Source organism: Macaca mulatta, chromosome 2 (genome assembly GCF_049350105.2).
Source record: "Macaca mulatta isolate MMU2019108-1 chromosome 2, T2T-MMU8v2.0, whole genome shotgun sequence".
Classification (NCBI taxonomy): domain Eukaryota; kingdom Metazoa; phylum Chordata; class Mammalia; order Primates; family Cercopithecidae; genus Macaca; species Macaca mulatta.
In genome coordinates, this window is record NC_133407.1 from 121,398,628 (window position 1) to 121,418,405 (window position 19,778).

General features: G+C 37.5%; 1 protein-coding gene across 51 annotated transcripts in view; it reads left to right on the plus strand.

The window, feature by feature from the left end:
• Positions 1 to 19,778, plus strand: part of SLMAP (sarcolemma associated protein) — a 179,009-nt gene that overhangs the window by 102,230 nt on the left and 57,001 nt on the right. For 10 of the 51 annotated variants that reach the window (XM_077990455.1, XM_077990452.1, XM_077990474.1 and 7 more), the window contains exons 7-11: positions 3,371 to 3,466; positions 3,726 to 3,797; positions 6,356 to 6,496; positions 7,622 to 7,759; positions 10,181 to 10,349. In XM_077990455.1, the coding sequence (XP_077846581.1) occupies positions 3,371 to 3,466; positions 3,726 to 3,797; positions 6,356 to 6,496; positions 7,622 to 7,759; positions 10,181 to 10,349 (616 nt within the window). 51 annotated transcript variants of the gene reach the window in all.

Consider the following 19,778-nt stretch of genomic DNA (forward strand, 5'->3'; position numbering starts at 1 on the left):
TGTCTCAGAAATAAAATAAAACAAAAATGTGTATGTTTATATAAATAACATTTTTAAAAGGAAAAATTAAAAGCTCTATTTTAGATATCATACTTGTGCAATTAAGCCATTATAAAGTATTTTTGCTGATGACCAGATTATCTTGGCTTCAGTTGGAATGAGTTTGCTCTGAGGTGTATATATTTCACATATATTCACATATATGTGTATGTGGTTGTATATATACATATGTATACATATATATGCTATCATGGATCGCTTTACAACAGGCATATGATTTCATTAGGTGATTTTGTCATTGTGCGAACATTATACATTGTACTTATATAACCTAGATGGCATAGCCTATTACACACCTAAGCTATATAGTACAGCCTATTGATCCTAGGCTGCAAACCCATACAGCATGTTATTGTACTGCTTACTGAAGGCAGTTGTAACACAATAGTATTCGTGTTTAGAAGCATATCTAAACGTAGAAAAGGTACAGTAAAAATACAGTATAAAAGATAGAAAAAGGCTGGAGGCAGTGTCATCCGAGCACTTTGGGTGACCAAGGCAGGAGGAACACTTGAGGCTAGGAGTTCAAGACCAGCCTGGTCAACATGGCAAAACCCTGTCTCTACTAAAAATACAAAAATTAGCTGGGCGTGGTGGCACATGCCTGTAGTCCCAGCTAGTCAGGAGGCTGAGACACCAGAATTGCTTGAACCCGGGAGGCAGAGTTGCAGTAAGCTGAGATCACACCCCTGCACTCCAGCCTGGATGACAGAGCAAGGCTCTGTCTCAAAAAAGAAAAGAAAAGAAAAAGATAGAAAATGATATACCTGTATAAGGCGCTTACCATCAATAGAGCTTGCAGGACTGGAAGCTGCTCTGGGTGAGTCAGTGAGTGAGTAGTAAGTGAATGTGAAGGCCTATGACATTATTGTACACTACCATAGACTTTATAAACATTGTACACTTAGGCTACTTTAAATATATATTTTAAAAGTTTTTGGGGCAAGCATGGTGGCTCATGCTTGAAATCCCAGCACTTTGGATGGCTGAGGTGGGAGGATCACTTGAGACCAGGAGTTCAAGACCATCCTCAGCAACATAAGAAGGCCCCATCTGTTTAAAAAAAAAAAAAAAAATTTAAAAATATTAGCTGGTGGTTGGGTGCGGGGACTCACGCCTGTGATCCCAGCACTTTGGGAGGCCAAGGTGGGCAGATCACTTGAGGTCAGGAGTTCGAGACCAGGCTGTCCAACATGATGAAATGCCATCTCTACTAAAAATACAAAAATGAGCCAGGCGTGATGGCATTGCCTGTCATCCCAGCTACTCAGGAGGCAGAGGTGAGAGAATCGCTTGAACCCAAGAGGCAGAGGTTGCATTGAGCCAAGATCACGCCATTGTACTCCAGCATGCGCAACAGAGCGAGACTCGTCTCAGAAAAAGAAAAAAAAATTAACTGGGCATGGTGGTGCGTGTCTGCATCCTAGCTATAGGGGGTGCTGAGGCAGGAGGATCACAAGCTCAGGAATTTGAGATTACAGTGAGCCATCACTTAGTGACATCATCATGCAACTGCACTCCAGCCTGGGTGACAGAGCTAGACTCTGGTCTCAAGAAAAAAAAGTTTTTCTTTCTTCTATAATAAGCTAAACTTAGCTTACTATAACTTTTTTTACTTTATACACTTACAAGTTTTAAAACTTCTTTGACTCTTGTATTCACACTTAGCTTAAAACACAAACACATAGTACAGCTGTTCAAAAATACTGTTTTTGGCCGGGCGCGGTGGCTCACGCCTGTAATCCCAGCACTTTGGGAGGCCGAGGCGAGTGGATCATGAGGTCAGGAGATCCAGACCATCCTGGCTACACAGGTGAAACCCGGTCTCTACTAAAAATATAAAAAATTAGCCGGGCATAGTGGCGGGTGCCTGTAGTCCCAGCTACTTGAGAGGCTGAGGCAGGAGAATGGCGTGAACCCGGGAGGCGGAGCTTGCAGTGAGCGGAGACTGTGCCACTGCACTCCAGCCTGGGCGACAGTCAGACTCCGTCTCAAAAAAAAAAAAAAAAAAAAAAAAATTGTTTCTATTCTTAAATTATAAGCTTTTTATTAAAAATGTTTTAAACTTGTTTTTACTTTTTAAACGTTTTTGTTATAAATGAAGACATAAACACACACGTTAGCCTAGGCCTACACAATATCAAGATCATCAGTATCACTCTCTTCCACCTCCACATCCTATCCCACTGAAAGGTCTCCAGGGGCAGTAACATGCATGGAGCTGTCATCTCCTGTGATAACAGTGCCTTCTTCAGGATACCTCCTAAAGGACCTCTCTGAAGGTATTTTACAGTTAACCTTTTTTTCTTTTTAGTAAGCAGAAGGAATATATAATTAACAACAAAAAGTATAGTACATGCATAAACTAATAACAGTCATAGAATACTATTATGTATTATGTACTATATATAATTATATGTGCTATACTTTTATATAACTGGCAGCACAGTAGGTTTGTTTACACCAACATCTCAAACACATGAGTAATGCCCCTTTGTGTTACAGTGTTAGGATGGCTATGATGTCACTAAGCGACAGAAATTTTTCAGCTTCATTATAATTTTTTGGGACTACTGTGTATATGCAGTCTGTAGTTGACTGAAATGTTGTTTTGTGGTGCATGACTTGTATATGTGTGTGTGTATGTATAGGTATATGTCTATATACACACTGTGTATTAGCTTTTTCTATTGTATGTTTTTAAAAACTTGCTTTTCCAAATTATGCATAAAAAGAAAACAAAAACAGGTGACTTGTTTTCTATTAGGGGAGAAGTTGCAGTTAGAGAACCTCTAATGGCGGTACTTTCAGCTCAACAAATGAGACTAAAATGATGTGGCCCATATACATAAAGTAGTCATTTCCTATTTGCAGGGAATATGTTCCATGACCCCCAGTAGATGCCTGAAATCACAGATAGTGCCAAACTCTGTATCTACTATGTTTTTTCCTATATATACACATAGCTATGATAAAGTTTAACTTATAAATTAAGCATAGTAAGAAATTAACAATAATAATAGAACAATTACAACAGTATACTGTTACGTGAATAAAAGTTATGTGAATGTCAACATTCTGTCTGTCTCTCTCAGTGTATCTTGTACTGCACTATAACTGAAACTGGAAAGGGAAACCAGAGATAAGCAGGGACTGCTGTATATTTTACTAAGTACTATCAAGTGTCACATACTTTAAAATACATCAAGGGGGATGTCATATGAAAATATTTTAGAATGTGCTGAAAATTGATCACTCAAAAGAATCATGATGAGCTTATTGGAATCTCTTTTGTGATTTGTAATACTAGGAGGCCTTACATCGGGAACAAATGTTGGAACAGAAGTTAGCCACGCTTCAGCGGCTACTAGCCATCACCCAAGAGGCTTCAGATACCAGTTGGCAGGTATTCCAGTTGTTTTATATTTAAGAAACATTTAAACATAGTTTAATATTCCATACATGTTAAATAAACTAAAATGTAGCAAACAAAGACAAAGTTATTTCCTAACTAATGAACAAGTTGTTGAAAATTTAGCATTTTACAGTGGATGCTGGTCAGTTTTATGCTTTTATATCTTTTGTTGTCAGTAGCAACCTTTTTTTATATACATGTGACTTTATAATTACTCGGGTTTTACTTACGTTTAATTTTTCTTCAATAGGCTTTAATAGATGAAGATAGACTCTTATCACGGTTAGAAGTTATGGGAAACCAATTACAGGCATGCTCCAAAGTAGGTATTAATCTCAAATGTGTAAAATGAAATGCATAGTTTTTTATGTAACATCATTTCCTTGACTGTCATTTTGAGTATATGCTAAAAACTTTATACATTTCCACAATTCTTTTAAATCTTTTGTCATGAGAAATTTCAGACATCCATGTAAATAAAAATAATTATGTAATGAATACCCACATACACATCTGTCTTTTTTCTATTACAATTAATATTTCTTGAAAAAACTGGGTCATTTGTCCTCTAGAATTTCCCTCAGTCTGCATTGTTATTTAAACATTTTTTAGCACCCCTTCCCACTGCATAAATTAGTAGTTTCATCTAGAGATTTGATCTGATTTAGGTTTAGTTTTTCTTTTTGTCAACAACCCTTTATGGATGGTATTGTGTTCTTCCACCAAGGGACAACATAAAGTCTAGTTGTCTTTCTTTTTGAGATGTTATCAATCACTAATGATCCCAGCCTAGTCCATTGTTTCATTAAGGTTACAAAAATAAGGCTGGGCTCAGTGGCTCACTCCTGTAATCCCAGCCCTTTGGGAAGCTGAGGCAGGCGGATCACCTGAGCTCAAGAGTTCAAGACCAGCCTGACCAACATGGAGAAATCCCATCACTACTAAAACAAAATTAGCCAAACATGGTGGCACATGCCTGTAATCTCAGGTACTCGGGAGGCTGAGGCAGGAGAATCCCTTGAACCTGGCAGGCAGAGGTTGCAATGAGCCGAGACTGTGCCATTGCACTGTAGCCTGAGCAACAAGAGTGAAACTGTCTCAACAACAACAACCACCACAAAAAAAAGTTACAAAAATAGTGATGTAATTCTGTTATTCCTTCACTCATTTAGCTGGGTTACTTCTGTAAAGAGAAGTTTCCTTCCAGACACAGTGGCTCATGCCTGTAATCCCAGCACTTTGGGAGGCCGACGCAGGCGTATCACTTGAGGTCAGGCATTCAAAACCAGCATGGCCAACATGGCGAAACCCCATCTCTACTAAAAATACAAAAATTAGCTGGACATGGTGGTATGTACCTGTAATCCCAGCTACTCGAGAGGCTGAGACAGGAGAATTGCTTAAACCTTCGGGGGTAGAGGTTGCAGTGAGCCAAGATCACCTCTGAACTCCAGCCTGGGCGACAGAGCGAGACGTCTCAAAAAAAAAAAAAAAAAAAAAAAGCGGGGACAGTTTGAGACCAGTATGGGCAACATGGCAAAACCCAGTCTCTACCAAAAATTAAATATTTGCTTAGCATGGTGGTACATACCTATAGTCCTAGCTACTTGGGAGGCTTAGGTGGAAGGATCACTTGAGCCCAGGAGTTTGTGATTACAATGAGTTATGTTTGCAGAACTGCACTCCAGCCTTGGTGACAAAGAGAGACCCTGTCTCTAAAAAAACAAAAAAAGGAAAAAACAATGGCCATTGTTTTTTGTGACTCTGGCGTCAAAAACCAAATACCAAATGTTCTCATTTATAAGTAGAAGGTAAGCTATAGTTATGCAAAGGCATACAGAGTGGTATGATGGACATTGGAGACTCAGAAGTTGGGAAAGTGAGAGGGGAGTGAGGGATGAAAAACTCCCTATTGAATACAATATACACTACTCAGGTGATGAGTGCATTAAAACCCCAGACAACACCACTACATAATTTATCCATGTAACCAAAAACCGCTTGTATCCCTAAAGCTATTGGAATAAAAAAATTTAAATAACCCTGAGGTATGTTTTTTATGGGGAAAGCAAGATAAGTGATTTTCTCCCCTTATTTATTAGATTTCAGAATAATGAATTGGTTCTTTTTCATCTACCAAAGACTGGCCATGAAGTGTTTTCTCCCTTCACTTAGATTTAAACACATTTGATGTATTTAAATCTGGTGCAGTTGTTTTTCTTGTTTTAGAGACAGGGTCTTACTGTGTTGCCCAGGCTAGTCTTGAACTCCTGAGCTCATGCAGTCCTCCCATCTCGGCCTCCCAAAGTGCTGGGATTACAGGCTTGAACCACTGCGGCCAGCCTATTTTTCTTATTGATGCTCGAATTATCCCATCTTTGGTCTGTGTAAATGTCTTTCAGATTGATAGCTTCATGCTGTCATTTCAGACAAGATGTTTCAGGCTCATTTTGTACATTTCCTGCCCCAGACATGAAGTCTGCTTTTCCCCTATGGTACGCTTATTCTTTTTGTTTTAACCATTGTTTTAAAATGCTTGGTGCCTTTGAAGGTAATTGATTATTTTTGCCTACAAATGTAAATATGGGAATTTGCAGAAAATATGACAAATATAAGAGTAATTAATTTTGTATATTTTAGAGAAATTCTTAATTGCCTATAACTTTTTTTTCTATAGGAAGTGGAAATTAATATGTTTATGAAGGCATAATTTACTTATGCAACTTTTAAATACATCTTTAGTTAATACAGGGCCAGCATCATTTGTGTTTGGAGGTACCTTAATATACAATTTAAAGTATGTCATAATGTGTTAATTTTTCTCAAACAAATGCTTTAAAAAAATAACTTGTCTATAATTATAAATATATTTTATTCTAGAATCAAACAGAAGATAGTTTACGAAAGGAACTTATAGCATTACAAGAGGATAAACATAACTATGAGACAACAGCCAAAGAGTCCCTGAGGCGGGTTCTTCAGGAGAAAATTGAAGTGGTTAGAAAACTTTCAGAAGTTGAGGTATTTCAATTAAAAAAAATTACTAAATAATGTTATGAGTGTTTAAAAAAATCTCAAGCATTCCAGGATACTTTAAACATGGGTATTATTATATAGTTAGGAAATATTTTCTGTCTGTCAGGTGGGAAGGAACAGTTATGCTGCTTTCATTGACAGGAATTCTCCACATAACCATGTGAGTTTTGGTACTTATGCTCCCTAGTCAATGGCTGAGGAAATAAAAACGTAACCAGGGAATCTTACTGTTTGCATTCTGCTTAGGATTCACCCTCCATACAGCAGACCATGATATGTGCTGGGGAACTGATTTCCTGTCACTTGGTTTTGCTTTGCTTCTATTTGAGGGTGGTCAGTGTAAGGCCAAGAGACTACACTTCTTGTTCTTTTTTAATTCACTCTCCAGAGAGGAAAACTAGCTGTGTCGTATATTTAGGAAGTTTAAAGGTAAATTCATCTCCAAGGTCCTTTCTAGGTCTTTAAGGAACAATGAAAATGCAATTTTTATTGCTTTGGGGGCAAAAACTCTTAATTCCTAATATAGATCATTTCTTTGAACCAATGCAAAATTACCACATACATAATGTATTACTAGAATTAGTTAAAATGCTCATCAGAAACTAAATGGTAAACATACCTTTCCTTACTACTACAGGTATAGTTTGTATTGCTTCCTCATCCCATAGTGCCTGATTCACTGTTGTGTGATTAATTTGACATATAAAGAAAGAAAGTTACTAATTGTCTTTTAATTTTTTATTAAATTAATTGCTGGATATTATTAAACTTGCTTTCAAGGATTGATAGGCTAAAATATTTTCACAGCTAAAAGTCATACCCATTGGCCTTTCAAAAATGTAATTATATAATGGCAGCATCCTTTTCCTGCCCCTACTCTCCCTCCACTTTTCTTTTTTGTTGTTGTTGTTAATTCTTAGGTACGTTTTCTGTTTTAGTGTATACCTGAAGTAAATTGAAATTCTTTAACTCAGCTTTATAAAGTCCAGGGCAGATGTTGATTTAGAATAGTCCATAGAATTATACTTTTTATAAATTTAATTTAGAAGGAATTCTAAATAACAAATATACACTTATTCTAATTAAATTGCCTGTAAACTTGAATCGCAGCGAAGTCTGAGTAATACTGAAGATGAATGTACCCATCTGAAAGAAATGAATGAAAGGACTCAGGAAGAATTAAGAGAATTAGCCAATAAATATAATGGAGCAGTTAATGAGATTAAAGATTTATCTGATAAATTAAAGGTATGTATTTACTCTGCCTGAAAGTATGTTAAGCTAATAATCCCTAACATACTGGATAGCTTAAGGTTTTAGGTATTGCTTTAGCTAGGCATGGTGGTGGTCGCCTGTAATCCCAGCTTTTCCGGAGGCTGAGGTGGGAGAATTGCTTGAACACAGGAGACAGAGGTTGCAGCGAGCCAAGATCATGTCACTGCACTCCAGCCTGGGCGACAGAGCGATAGATACTCCATCTCAAAGGAAAAATAAACAAACAAAAAACAGTTTGGGCTGGGTGCAGTGGCTCATGCCTGTAATCCCAGCACTTTGGGAGGCGGAAGCAGGCAGATCATGAGGTCAAGAGATTGAGACCATCCTGGCCAACATAGTGAAACCCTGTCTCTACTAAAAATGCAAAAATTAGCTGGGCATGCGCCCCTATTCCCAGCTCCTTGGGAGTCTAAGACAGGAGAATCACTTGAACCCGGGAAGCAGAGGTTTCAGTGAGCTGAGATTGCGCCACTGCATTCCAGCCTGGCAACAGAGCAAGACTTCGTCTCACAAAAAAGAAAAAAAAAGTTTGAAAACCGTTGGTATAGATAGCTATTTTGAATTGATTTGCATAGTCTCCTTGAATGTGTTAAATTATGCTGAAAGTATGAAAGCAGGATGTAGGTGGTACTACATATTAAATAAGAGTTCTATAAAAGATTTTAGGTATTGCTGAATAGTTATTGATGTAAAAATTTGATAACAGTTGAAATTTATAGTGAAAAGAAGGTGTCTGTATTCCATTTAGCCCAACCTCCATTACTATAGATAATTGAAAGCCTGTAAATGCTGACATAGTTCCTCTGGATGAATATGTAGTCAGTGCTTCACAATAGACATTTTAAAAATATGTAACAGGAAGTAGATGAGAATCGGCAAACCCCATGATATTCAGATGTTTTAAAACCTAAAACTGCGTATCATTAGGCCATCTAAAAGGCACGGCCCAGCTATTTAGTGCTGTGCTGGAACAAGCCCAGAGAGAATCTGGGAATGATCTGTTCCCTTTTAGCTTTCAGGGATGCTGTTAACTCTGCTTTAGATGCCTATGAGACATTTAGAATAAGGACAGATCAGATCATAGGGTAATGATAGAGTAATGTCTAGTTGGTCCTTTAGAATCTTATAACTGAGAAAAAAAAATCTTATAACTGTTTGTGAAGATCTATCTTGATTTAATTCAAACCATGGATTGAGTGCCTAGAAGATACATGTTTGTTAGAGAAGACCAGAGCATACCTCCTTTGGTTAACCTATGATAGTTTTCAAAGTTGGTCTTGTTAAAAGGAGATTGTCGTCGTCCATTTGTGTTGCCATAAAGGAATAGCTGAGACTGGGTAATTTATAAAGATAAGAGGTTTATTTGGGTCACAGTTCTGCAGGTTGAAGCTTCAGGCTGCTTCCACTCATGGCAGAAGGCAAAGTGGAGCTGGCACGTGTGCCATGGTGAGAGAGGAAGCAAGAGAGAGAGTCTGGGAGAGGTGCCAGGCTCTTTTTTAACAACCAGCTCTCATGGGACTAATAGAGTGAGAATTCACTCATTACCATGAGGACAGCACCAAGCCATTCATGAGGGATCTGCTCCCATAACCCAAACACCTCTCATTAGACCCCATCTCCAACATTGAGGATCAAATTTTAATGTTGAGGCTTGGAGGACAAACATCCAAACTATAGGCAGAGGTCTTTTTGAATAGTGATTGTACTGTCATCTCTTTACTGAACAATTTTGTTTAAAATTTCAGAATGTTAACATTATAGAACTTAAAAACTGAAATAATAGTAATTTTGGGGAAAAATCTTACTTTCGTCTTTAAAAATATGATTTTTTTTTTCCACATTGACCCTTTACCTCTGTGTGTACTGAGCCTACTTGCTTCCTCCAAGTTTCTCTCTCCTGGGTTAATATGGAGGAGTAACCCAATGCAAATAATTTTTGACATCAAGCCTTTGTCTTTATCATCTTTACTGGTTTAGAAATGTCAGGTTAGCCGGGCACAGTGGCTCATGCCTATAATCCCCGCACTTTGGGAGGCCAAGGTGGGCTGATCACCTGAGGTCAGGAGTTCGAGACCAGCCTGATCAACATGGAGAAACCCCGTTTCTACTACAAATACAAAATTAGCTGGGTGTGGTGGCGCATGCCTGTAATCCCAGCTACTTGGGAGGCTGAAGAAGGAGAATCACTTGAACCTGGGAGGCGGAAGTTGCCTGGGCAACAAGAGTGAAACTCCGTCTCAAAAAAAAGAAAGAAAGAAATGTCAGGTTTACATATAATGTTCTGTAATATTGAACACTTCTCTTAGAAGTTTAAGTGAATAAAGGCATTCCTGGCTTAGGGCTCTTAAAACAAAGTTAGGTTTGTTAAATAACTGAATTTTCTTATTTCTCTAGGTAGCAGAGGGAAAACAAGAGGAAATCCAACAGAAAGGACAGGCTGAGAAAAAAGAATTACAACATAAAATAGATGAAATGGAAGAAAAAGAACAGGAGCTCCAGGCAAAAATAGAAGCTTTGCAAGCTGATAATGATTTCACCAATGAAAGGCTAACAGCTTTACAAGGTAAGTTAGCTAATCCAGAAATCGATTTTATTTTATTTTTTTTCTTTTTATCTGTGAAATATCTTTTTTTTTTTGGACTTATATTTACAGTACGGTTAGAACATCTTCAGGAGAAAGCTCTTAAAGAATGCAGCAGCTTAGGTAGGTGTCATCCAAATTTCTTACTTAAACCTGAATTTTATCCTTAAACTTTTGACCTTGTTTACTGTCTCACATTGAGTATTTTAAGGGATGTTTTATGTATTAGTTACAAAGTATCTATACTCTTTTAGGAAATTTTCTTTAAAAATATGCTTGATTGCCACCAGTGGGCACCATTGTTTTCCTTGAGATGAGTGAAATTTCTTCATCTGAGATCTTCTACCCAGGGATATTTAAATAAGAAAAGTACATGAACAGCAGGATCCCTTTTCTTTTAAGGTTCATTGGAAGGCCACTAAGCAGTTGTAGTCTTTTCTCAGAATTAATAGAAAGTGGCAAATTGAACCCTTCTAGTAAAAATAAATTTAACATGTTCTATACAATCTTAATCTTAGGAATACAGAATGCCATGGTTACACTTGAGACCATATTTAAAGTAATACTTTCTTTGATCAGGCAATGATATACTGTCTTAATCCTAGGGATACAAGTTGATGACTTCTTACCTAAAATAAATGGGAGCACAGAAAAAGGTAGTGTAAAAAACTTAAATATATATATATATATTATGATATCATTTTAGTCTTTAAGCAGGATAAAGAGTTCAGGGTTTTAAGTATTTGGAATGAAAAGCATGCTCTCATGGATCATTGAACCCCATTACTTAAAAATCAAGCTTTCCTTTATTTTGTAAGCGTTGATGCTGTGATCAATTCTTAGATATCCCTTGTTATATGGAAATTTCAATTACTCCAATAAGAAAATGATAAAGTTCAACTTTAGCAATATATAATATAACTCTTTTTCCCCACTCTGTTTTTCAAAGAGCTGTACTACCACTTTATTTCATCAAGTTCTGCTTTCAGGGATACTTGACCCCCATTTAAAACGTTCGAGTTTATTTAACAGCTTTTTGAGCCCTTGGACATGCCATAGAAAATACTTTGTTTATCCCATCTGTTTCATTGATCAGAGAGAACAAGGTCAGTTTTTTCTGCCATCAGAAAAATTTTTTATTAATTATTGGTTCTGTGACCCTTCTTTCTGAACAGCGTGGGTTCTCTCTTGCCAAAAACATAAAACCACTATTGGTTTTCCTGTCACTACATGGGGTACTTTTTACCCAGTGGCCTCTATTATCCTTCAGTCTTGAAGATCCCTAGTCATCCTCCTTCTCTCCCCTTCCATCTAACATTAATTGAGCACCAACTGTGTGCCAGACCCTGCGCTAGGTGCTTGGAGTACAGTAGAAATAAAACTCTTTTCTGTGTTTACCAATCTATGTGCCTTTCATCTCAGTTTTCTACAGAAGTTAGTGGAAGATATCAGAGTTGATACACAGAACTTATTAAATATTTTTTCCTTAGCCAGGCATTGTGGTGTGCACCTGTAGTCCCAACTACCCGGGAGGCTGAGGTGGGAGGGTCAGCTGAGCCCAGGAGGTTGAGGCTGCCATGAGCCATAATTGTGCCACTGCACTCCAGCCTGGGTGGCAGAGTGAGACCCTGTCTTTTTTTTAAAAAAGAAAGAAAAGAAAAGAAAAAATATTTTTTCCTCCATGTATCAGGGGATATCATAATAGTTCTTGGGCAGCAATCAAACTGGTAGAGTTAGGAGGTGGGTTTTTTGGTTCTGCTTTGGTTTGGTTTTGTTTGGTCAGTTTTTAATCAAGAACTGGCAGTATAGGCTCAGGTAACTGTGTATATGTTAGCTGCAAGGTCAAAACTTTATTGCATATGTAATGAATTTTGAAACTCTCAAGAAAAATGTTCATTAATCATTGCAGTTTGACTATTCTATGTATGTTTTGTAAAATGCATGGACTTTTTAAAATTCCAATTTGATTGAATTTAAATTTGAGAATTTTTAAAGGTGTAGTTTATATTCATTGGGATTAAGCAGATTGCTTGAGCTCAGGAGTTTCAAACCAGCCTGGGCATCATGGTGAAATTTTGTCTCTACAAAAAATACAAAAATTAGCTATGCATGGTGGCCACACACCTGTAATCCCAGCTACTCAGGAGGCTGAGGTGGGAGGATCACTTGCGCCCAGGAGGTCAAGGCTGCAGTGAGCTGAGATCACGCCACTGCAGGCAATGGGAGTGAGACCCTGTCTCAAAAAAGCAAAATCATGTCTGGCACAGTGACTTACACCTATAATCCCAGCACTTTAGGAGGCCAAGGCGGGTGGATCACTTGAGGTCAGGAGTTCAAGACCACTAGGGTCTGGAAAACTTGGTGAAACCCTGTCTCTACAAAAAAATAGAAAAATTAGCTGGGCGTGGTGGCATGCTACTGTAATCCCAGCTACTCAGCAGGCTGAGGCAGGAGATTCGCTTGAACCTGGGAGGCAGAGGTTGCAATGAGCCCAGATTGTGCTACTACACTCCAACCTGGGCAACAGAGTGAGACTCCTGTCTCAAAAAGAAAAAAAAGAAAAAAAAAAAGCAGTCAATCAGTCATCACCCTCTTATATATATTAATAATGTTAGTATTAACCCAAGCTGGGAAACTGCTATTCATTCCTTCAATTAAGAGAATCATTTATGTACATGGAGCCATCTTTATACTATTTAGAGAGTTGTCAAATTACTGCTTCATTTTTTTACAGTTCCAGTTGATTCAGATGAAAATAATAGTAGACTGCTTTCATATTGTATTAATATAATTGTTAAAGACGCCTTGATTTTAAGAATAAATATTTTAGATACTTAAAGGTAACTCCTTACTATAATTATTTTTTCCTTATTTGTGTGCTTGCTTTTTTGGTGGTGATATACTGAGTGGTATGATAGTGACTAATAGAATATTTTAAAAGAAACTAAGTGATAAATTTCTGGATATGCACCAAAACTTAGGTAAGAGTGGACTTTGGAATAAGATGGCACTTAATTCCATTCTGAATCACTTGTAATATAATAATGAACCAATTATCAAGTATCCCAGTATTACCAGTGTCCATAACCATATTATATAATTTTAACTAAATTACTCTTTAAATAATAGAGAGCCAAGTATAGTTGTAAGAGAATATTTTTAAATATCTGAAAATGTTAAAATTAATAATACTTTCAGTGAATCCCATTTTAAAAATTAAATATAATGTAGCTACTAAAAGCACAGGTTTTGTACTGTAAATTTTTTGTGTGTCTTATCTAATAAGCATAATCTGAATATATCTTAGAGAGTAAAGGACAGTGTTGTCCGAAATAAACATAAGGCTGGGTGTGGTGGATCACACCTATAATCCCAGCACTTTGGGAGGCCAAAGTGGAAGGATTGCTTGTGTCCAGGAGTTCAAGGCCAGCTTGAGCAACATAGTGAGACCTCGTCTCTATAAAAAAATTAAAAATTAACTGGGCATAGTGGTGTGCACCTGAGACCCAGCTCCTCAGGAGGCTAGATGGGAGAATCAGTTAATCCTGGGAGGTCAAGGCTGCAGTGAGTCGTGATCACATCACTGTACTCAGCCTGGGTGACAGAGTGAGACCTGTCAAAAAAATAAAAAATTAACATAATGAGAGCCATATACATAATTTTAAATGTTCTGCTGGGCAAAGTAGCTTGCTCCTGTAATCCCAGCAAGGGAGGATTGTTTGAGCCCAAAAGCTCGAAAGCTGCCTGGGCAATATAGTGAGACCCCATCTATAAAAATATTACTTGCTTTTTTTTTTTTTTAAATTAGTGAGGTGTGGTATCATGTGCCTATAATCCCAGCACTTTGGGAGGCTAAGCAGGGAAGACTACTTGAGGCCATTAGTTTGAGACCAGCATGGGCAACATAGTGAGACCTCTGTCTCTACACAAAATTTAAAAATTAGCCAAGTGTGATCGTACACATCTATAGTCCTAGATAGTTGGGAAGCTGAGGAGGGAGGATCCCTTGAGCCCAGGAATTCAAGGTTGCAATGAACTATGATTGTACCACTGTACTCCAGCCTGGACAATAGAGTAAGACCCTGTCTTTTAATTTAAAAAAATTCTGGCGGCCACATTGTATTAGTCAGAGTTCTCTAGAGGGACAGAACTAATGGAATATATACATTATATATATAAAGGGGAGTTTATTAAGTATTAACTGACATGATCACAAAGTCCCACATAGGCCATCTTCAAGCTGAGGAGCAAGGAGAGCCAGTCCGAGTTCCAAAACTGAAGAACTTGGAGTCTGATGTTCAAGGACAGGAAGCATCCAGCACAGAAGAAAGATGTAGGCTGGGAGGCTAGGCCAGTCTCTCTTTTCACATTTTTCTGCCTGCTTATATTCTAGCCCCACTGGCAGCTGATTAGATTGTGCTCACCCAGGTTAAGGTTAGGTCTGCCTTTCCTAGCCCACTGACTCAAATGTTAATCTCCTTTGGCAACACCCTCACAGACACACCCAGGATTAATACTTTGTATCCTTCAATCCATTCAAGTTGACACTCAGTATTAACCATCACACACATTAAAAATATAAAAAGCTGGGTGCAGTGGTACATGCCTGTTGTCCCAGTTACTTGGGAGGCTAAGGTGGGAGGACCCCTTAAGGCCATGAGTTTGAGGTTATAGTGCTCTGCAGTCACACTTGTGAATAACTACTGCACTTGATCCCAGACAACATAGCAAGATCCCATCTCTATAATATATATATAAACAAAACAAATTCAAATATTTTGCCTATAGCATCTAAAATATTATTTCAATGTTAATAAATATTAAAATGATTAATAAATTATTAATGAACTATTTCATATTACAATTTTCTTACTAATTCATTGAAATCATTGTACATTTGTTTTATGCTTAGGACATCTCAATTAGAGCTAGCCACTTATGAAGGGTTCAGTAACTACAGTAGCTAATGGCTATTGTATTGGATAGCATAGGTATATAAATAAAAATCCATAGGAAACTCATATATATAAATAAAATGTATTTTAATTAGAGTTGTTTTGTATCTTTTTATATTAATCTTGGATTTTATCTAAACCAGTTTAGTAAATATTTTAATGTAGAGTTCAAAGTGTGATTGTTAGCTTTGTAAGTAATAGTGGGATGTCCCTCTTTAATAAATGTCATCTTAAGTCCTTTGATATTAGTCTGAAATATGTTTCAAATATGTTTTGTAAAGTCCTTTAGCTAAGTTAAAATTTCGTTCCAAATGAGTTTATGTATATAACATGGTGATATAGTTTGAGTTTTGAAAGTGTTACCGTATCTAAAATAGGATTTATGAAAAACAACTTTCTATCTTGGCAATTACTATTATACTGAGGGCTCCTGTTTTGCTTTTTCTGGCTCCAGTTGTCAAATTCTTATTTATTAGATTTTTTTTTAATTTAAAATTTATGTTGCAGTTAGTATTTTTTTATTTTTGAGGCTATATTGTATCTCTATATAGTATTCTAGGTATGTAATGCATTGGTCTCTCCGAAGCACAAGTTTTATCAACCTTTTCCCTACATGTTTTTGTCTTACACTGATTGTGATGATAGATGGGAGGCTCTGCACACCTTGTAACTTACTAAAGCATAATGATAGATTTTAGTATAGAATTAGAGAAGATAGCTAACAGGAAGGATATAAAGAGAGAGAAGGCATGTTCGGAGTAGGTGGTGTCTGCCTGTCATGCAAAGTTGAGACGATCGAAGAGTAACGTGGCTTGAGGTGGAGGAAAGGGGAAGGAGGCTTTTATAGGGAGAGTGGTGCCAACTCATGTGTCCCCTTTGACAGATTCTAATGCTTTCACACTTTCCAAGTAGTCATTACGTCAGAATATGTTTTTAACACTTTAACTTCCAAAATCGATTTGGTAGTTTTGAAAGATATAAATACGTGTTAAAGGACATTATCCAGATTCAGAAGTAACTCTTTAAATCACAATAAAGATTATTGTAAGAAAAGGAGTGGAACTTTTATTTAACCACTAATGTTAGGTTTTTATTGTCTCCATCCATTTTTTTAAATGAAAAATACATTCTGTTTGACTTGAGCAAAACCATTTACCAAGCTCTTACTTTGAAATGAATAGGCACTGATTTTGATCATTTGGGCAGAGATAAACAATTTAATGTTTTAATACTGTATGAGGTACAGATTAAGTGACTCAAAGGGGAAGATTATGAAATGAATATGTAAAACTTAAAACATTACATCAGTTTCTTAAAAATTTTATGGTATTACTTTATGATATTCTTAAAGTATTTACCTTTTGCCTCTTAACTAAGATGAATAACTTTGAAGAGGGAGTATTATAGAACAATCACTTGAAAATTAATTCAATAATGACAAATAAATTATTTAAGGGTATTTGTTGAGCTCTAGTGGACAAAAGATAGAAGAACCTTTAAAGTGGAAGAATCATTTTAAAACAATATATTTATGTGATTTTCTTGACCTCTTTGGATAAAAACTACACCTTTAAAAGCTAACCATTCAGTGTACAAATTAATAATAATTTTCAGTCATTTAACTCCAAAATATGTCTGCTTTAGTATCAAAATATATTGAACCTTTATTAGTCTTACTTAGTACCATGTTAATACATTTCTGTTTTCCTACCTTTGCTGTTGGTTTTCAAAGACAGCAACAAACTATATCCTTAAAGGTGTTTCTTTCTTTATTAGAGCACTTGCTTTCAAAGAGTGGCGGGGACTGCACTTTTATTCATCAATTCATAGAATGCCAGAGTGAGTACAGAGTATTTTTCACCTTGATTTTAATGAAGTCAGGGGCTAAAACTGAAAAGTGAGAGGTAAAATGAGGATCTCAATGTGTTTGTTATAGCAGAAGTGTTTAAATGGCCATCAGCAAACCTTTTCATACTATTTCTCTTTTGAGAAAAATATTTCTGTTGCATTTGCCTTCACAGATGGAGCTGAGCATTTCATATTGGCCACCATAAAAAAGAGGGAAACTTTCAAGCTTATTAATTTTGAGGTTCTTAAATAAATTTCTTAGAGTAAATGAAGCCAGAAAAATAATTATTTAGTTTGGGCACTCCATTCTGAAGATGGCCCTCAGAGTAGCAGGAGCTTTTTAGAGAGGTAGTAGCGGTAGATTGTCCTACAATCTGACCTCAACTACCTACCCGTGGGAAGTTGTAAAAGGCTATCTTTAAGAATATTTTAAAGAGGCCAGGCATGGTGGCGTGCGCCTATAATCGCAGTTGCGTGGAAGGCTGAGGTGGTGGAATCGCTCGAACCTGGTAGGCCGAGGTTGCAGTGAGCCGAGATTACACCGTTGTGCTCCAGACTGGGCAACAGAGCAAGACTCTGTCTCAAAAAATATATATATTTTAAAGATAGATTGACTTGACTGGGCACGATGGCTCACACCTGTAGTCCTAGCACTTTGGGGAGGCCGAGGTGGGTGGATCACCTGAGGTCAGGAGTTTGAGACCAGCCTGACCAACATGGTGAAACACCGTCTCTACTAAAAATACAAAAATTAGCTGGGTGTGGTGGCAGGTGCCTGTAATCCTAGCTTCTTGGGAGGCTGAGACAGGAGAATTGCTTGAACCCAAGAGGTGGAGGTTGCAGTGAGCCGAAGACAGACAAACAAAATGATAAATTGGCTTTTGAAGTGATTTAGACCTCTGCTGAATTCTGAACAAAGATACCATGAATTCCTTTTTACTTGAAAGTCACAAAAGCTGCTTAAATCTATAACAATTACAAGGTTGTGATATTTTCTTGGTTTTTGTTAAGTAAAGGTCATTGTGTGTGGTAAAGATTTGTTGATAATGTCTGTGGTTTTTTCCATCAAGCAAATACTTTCTCAGGCATTCTTCTCATTCTGCTCTCCTTTCTTGGAAATGTGGTTTCCCAAGTTTTTATGCTCATAATTTCATTGTGTGAATATTCATTCATATGTGCCCCCCGCTACCCTGCCCCGCTACCTCAGGAGCACTTGGGGGTTCTAAGGGTCATACTTGGTAATTAAAACAGTCACAAATTCAGCACATCAAATGTTACCCTCCTTGGAGATCCTTCAAGGAAACTGAGAATTTCATTTAATAGTTTTCGCAGAGCTTCTGTTTTTGCAGTTTTGATACTATAATATTAAGTATAAGTTGAATATTACTTTGAGGCAATTTATTTAATAAATGTGACATATTTCTTTGTCCTTTTAAAACAATATTTGGCCTGGCATGGTGGCTCACGCCTGTAATCTCAGCACTTTGGGAGGCCAAGGTAGGCGGATCACCTTAGGTCAGGAGTTTGAGATGAGCCTAGCTAACATGGTGAAACCCTATCTCTACTAATAATACAAAAATTAGCCAGGGGTGGTGGCACATGCCTGTAATCCCAGCTACTCGGGAGGCTGAGGCAGGAGAATTGCTTGAATCTGAGAGGCAGAGGTTGCAGTGAGCCGAGATTGCACCATTGCACTCCAGCCTGGGCGACAGAGTGAGATTCCATCTCCAAAAAAAATTTAAAAGTAAATAAATAAATAAATAAAACAATATTTATAAAGCAAAGATTAGTACATCTTTTTGTTACCTTCTAATTACTAAATCTCATTTTTATGGGAAATTGGCAACGGGAGCTGGGGCAAAATAATTGGTGTCCACTGATATCAACTAAAAGAACATATAATCTAAAATGCAAATCTTTAGGCCAGGTGCTGTGGCTCACGTCTGTAATTCAGCTCTTTCATGGGCCTAAGCAGTAGGATCCCTTGAGGCCAGGAGATCAAGACCAGCTTGGGCAACATAGTGCGATCCTGTCCTTACAGAAAACTTTAAAAAAGTATCCAGCAGAGGCTAGGAGCTGTGGCTCATGCCTGTAATCCCAGCACTTTGGGAGGCTGAGGTGGGCTGATCACTTGAGGTCAGGAGTTTGAGACCAACCTGGCCAACATGATGAAACCCCATCTCTACTAAAAATATGCAAAATTAGCCGGGCGTGGTGATGCATGCCTGTAATCCCAGCTACTCAGGAGGCTGAAGCAGGAGAATCACTTGAACCTGGGAGATGGAGGTTGCAGTGAGCCAGGATCACACCACTGCACTCCAGCCTGGGCAACAGAGCGAGACTCTGTCTCAACAACAGCAGCAACAAAAAAAATTACCCAGGAATAATGGCACATGCGTGTAGCCCTAGCTACTCAAGAAGCTAAGGTGGGAGGACCCCTTGAGCCCAGGAGCTCAAGACTCCAGTGAGCTATGGTTGTGCCACTGCACTCTAACCTAGGCAACAGAGCAAATCCCTGTCTCTAAAAAATAAAATAAAATACAAATCTTTAGAAGAAGGATTTTTATTTTGAACTTTTAAGATTTATATTTTGAACCCTAAGAAATGA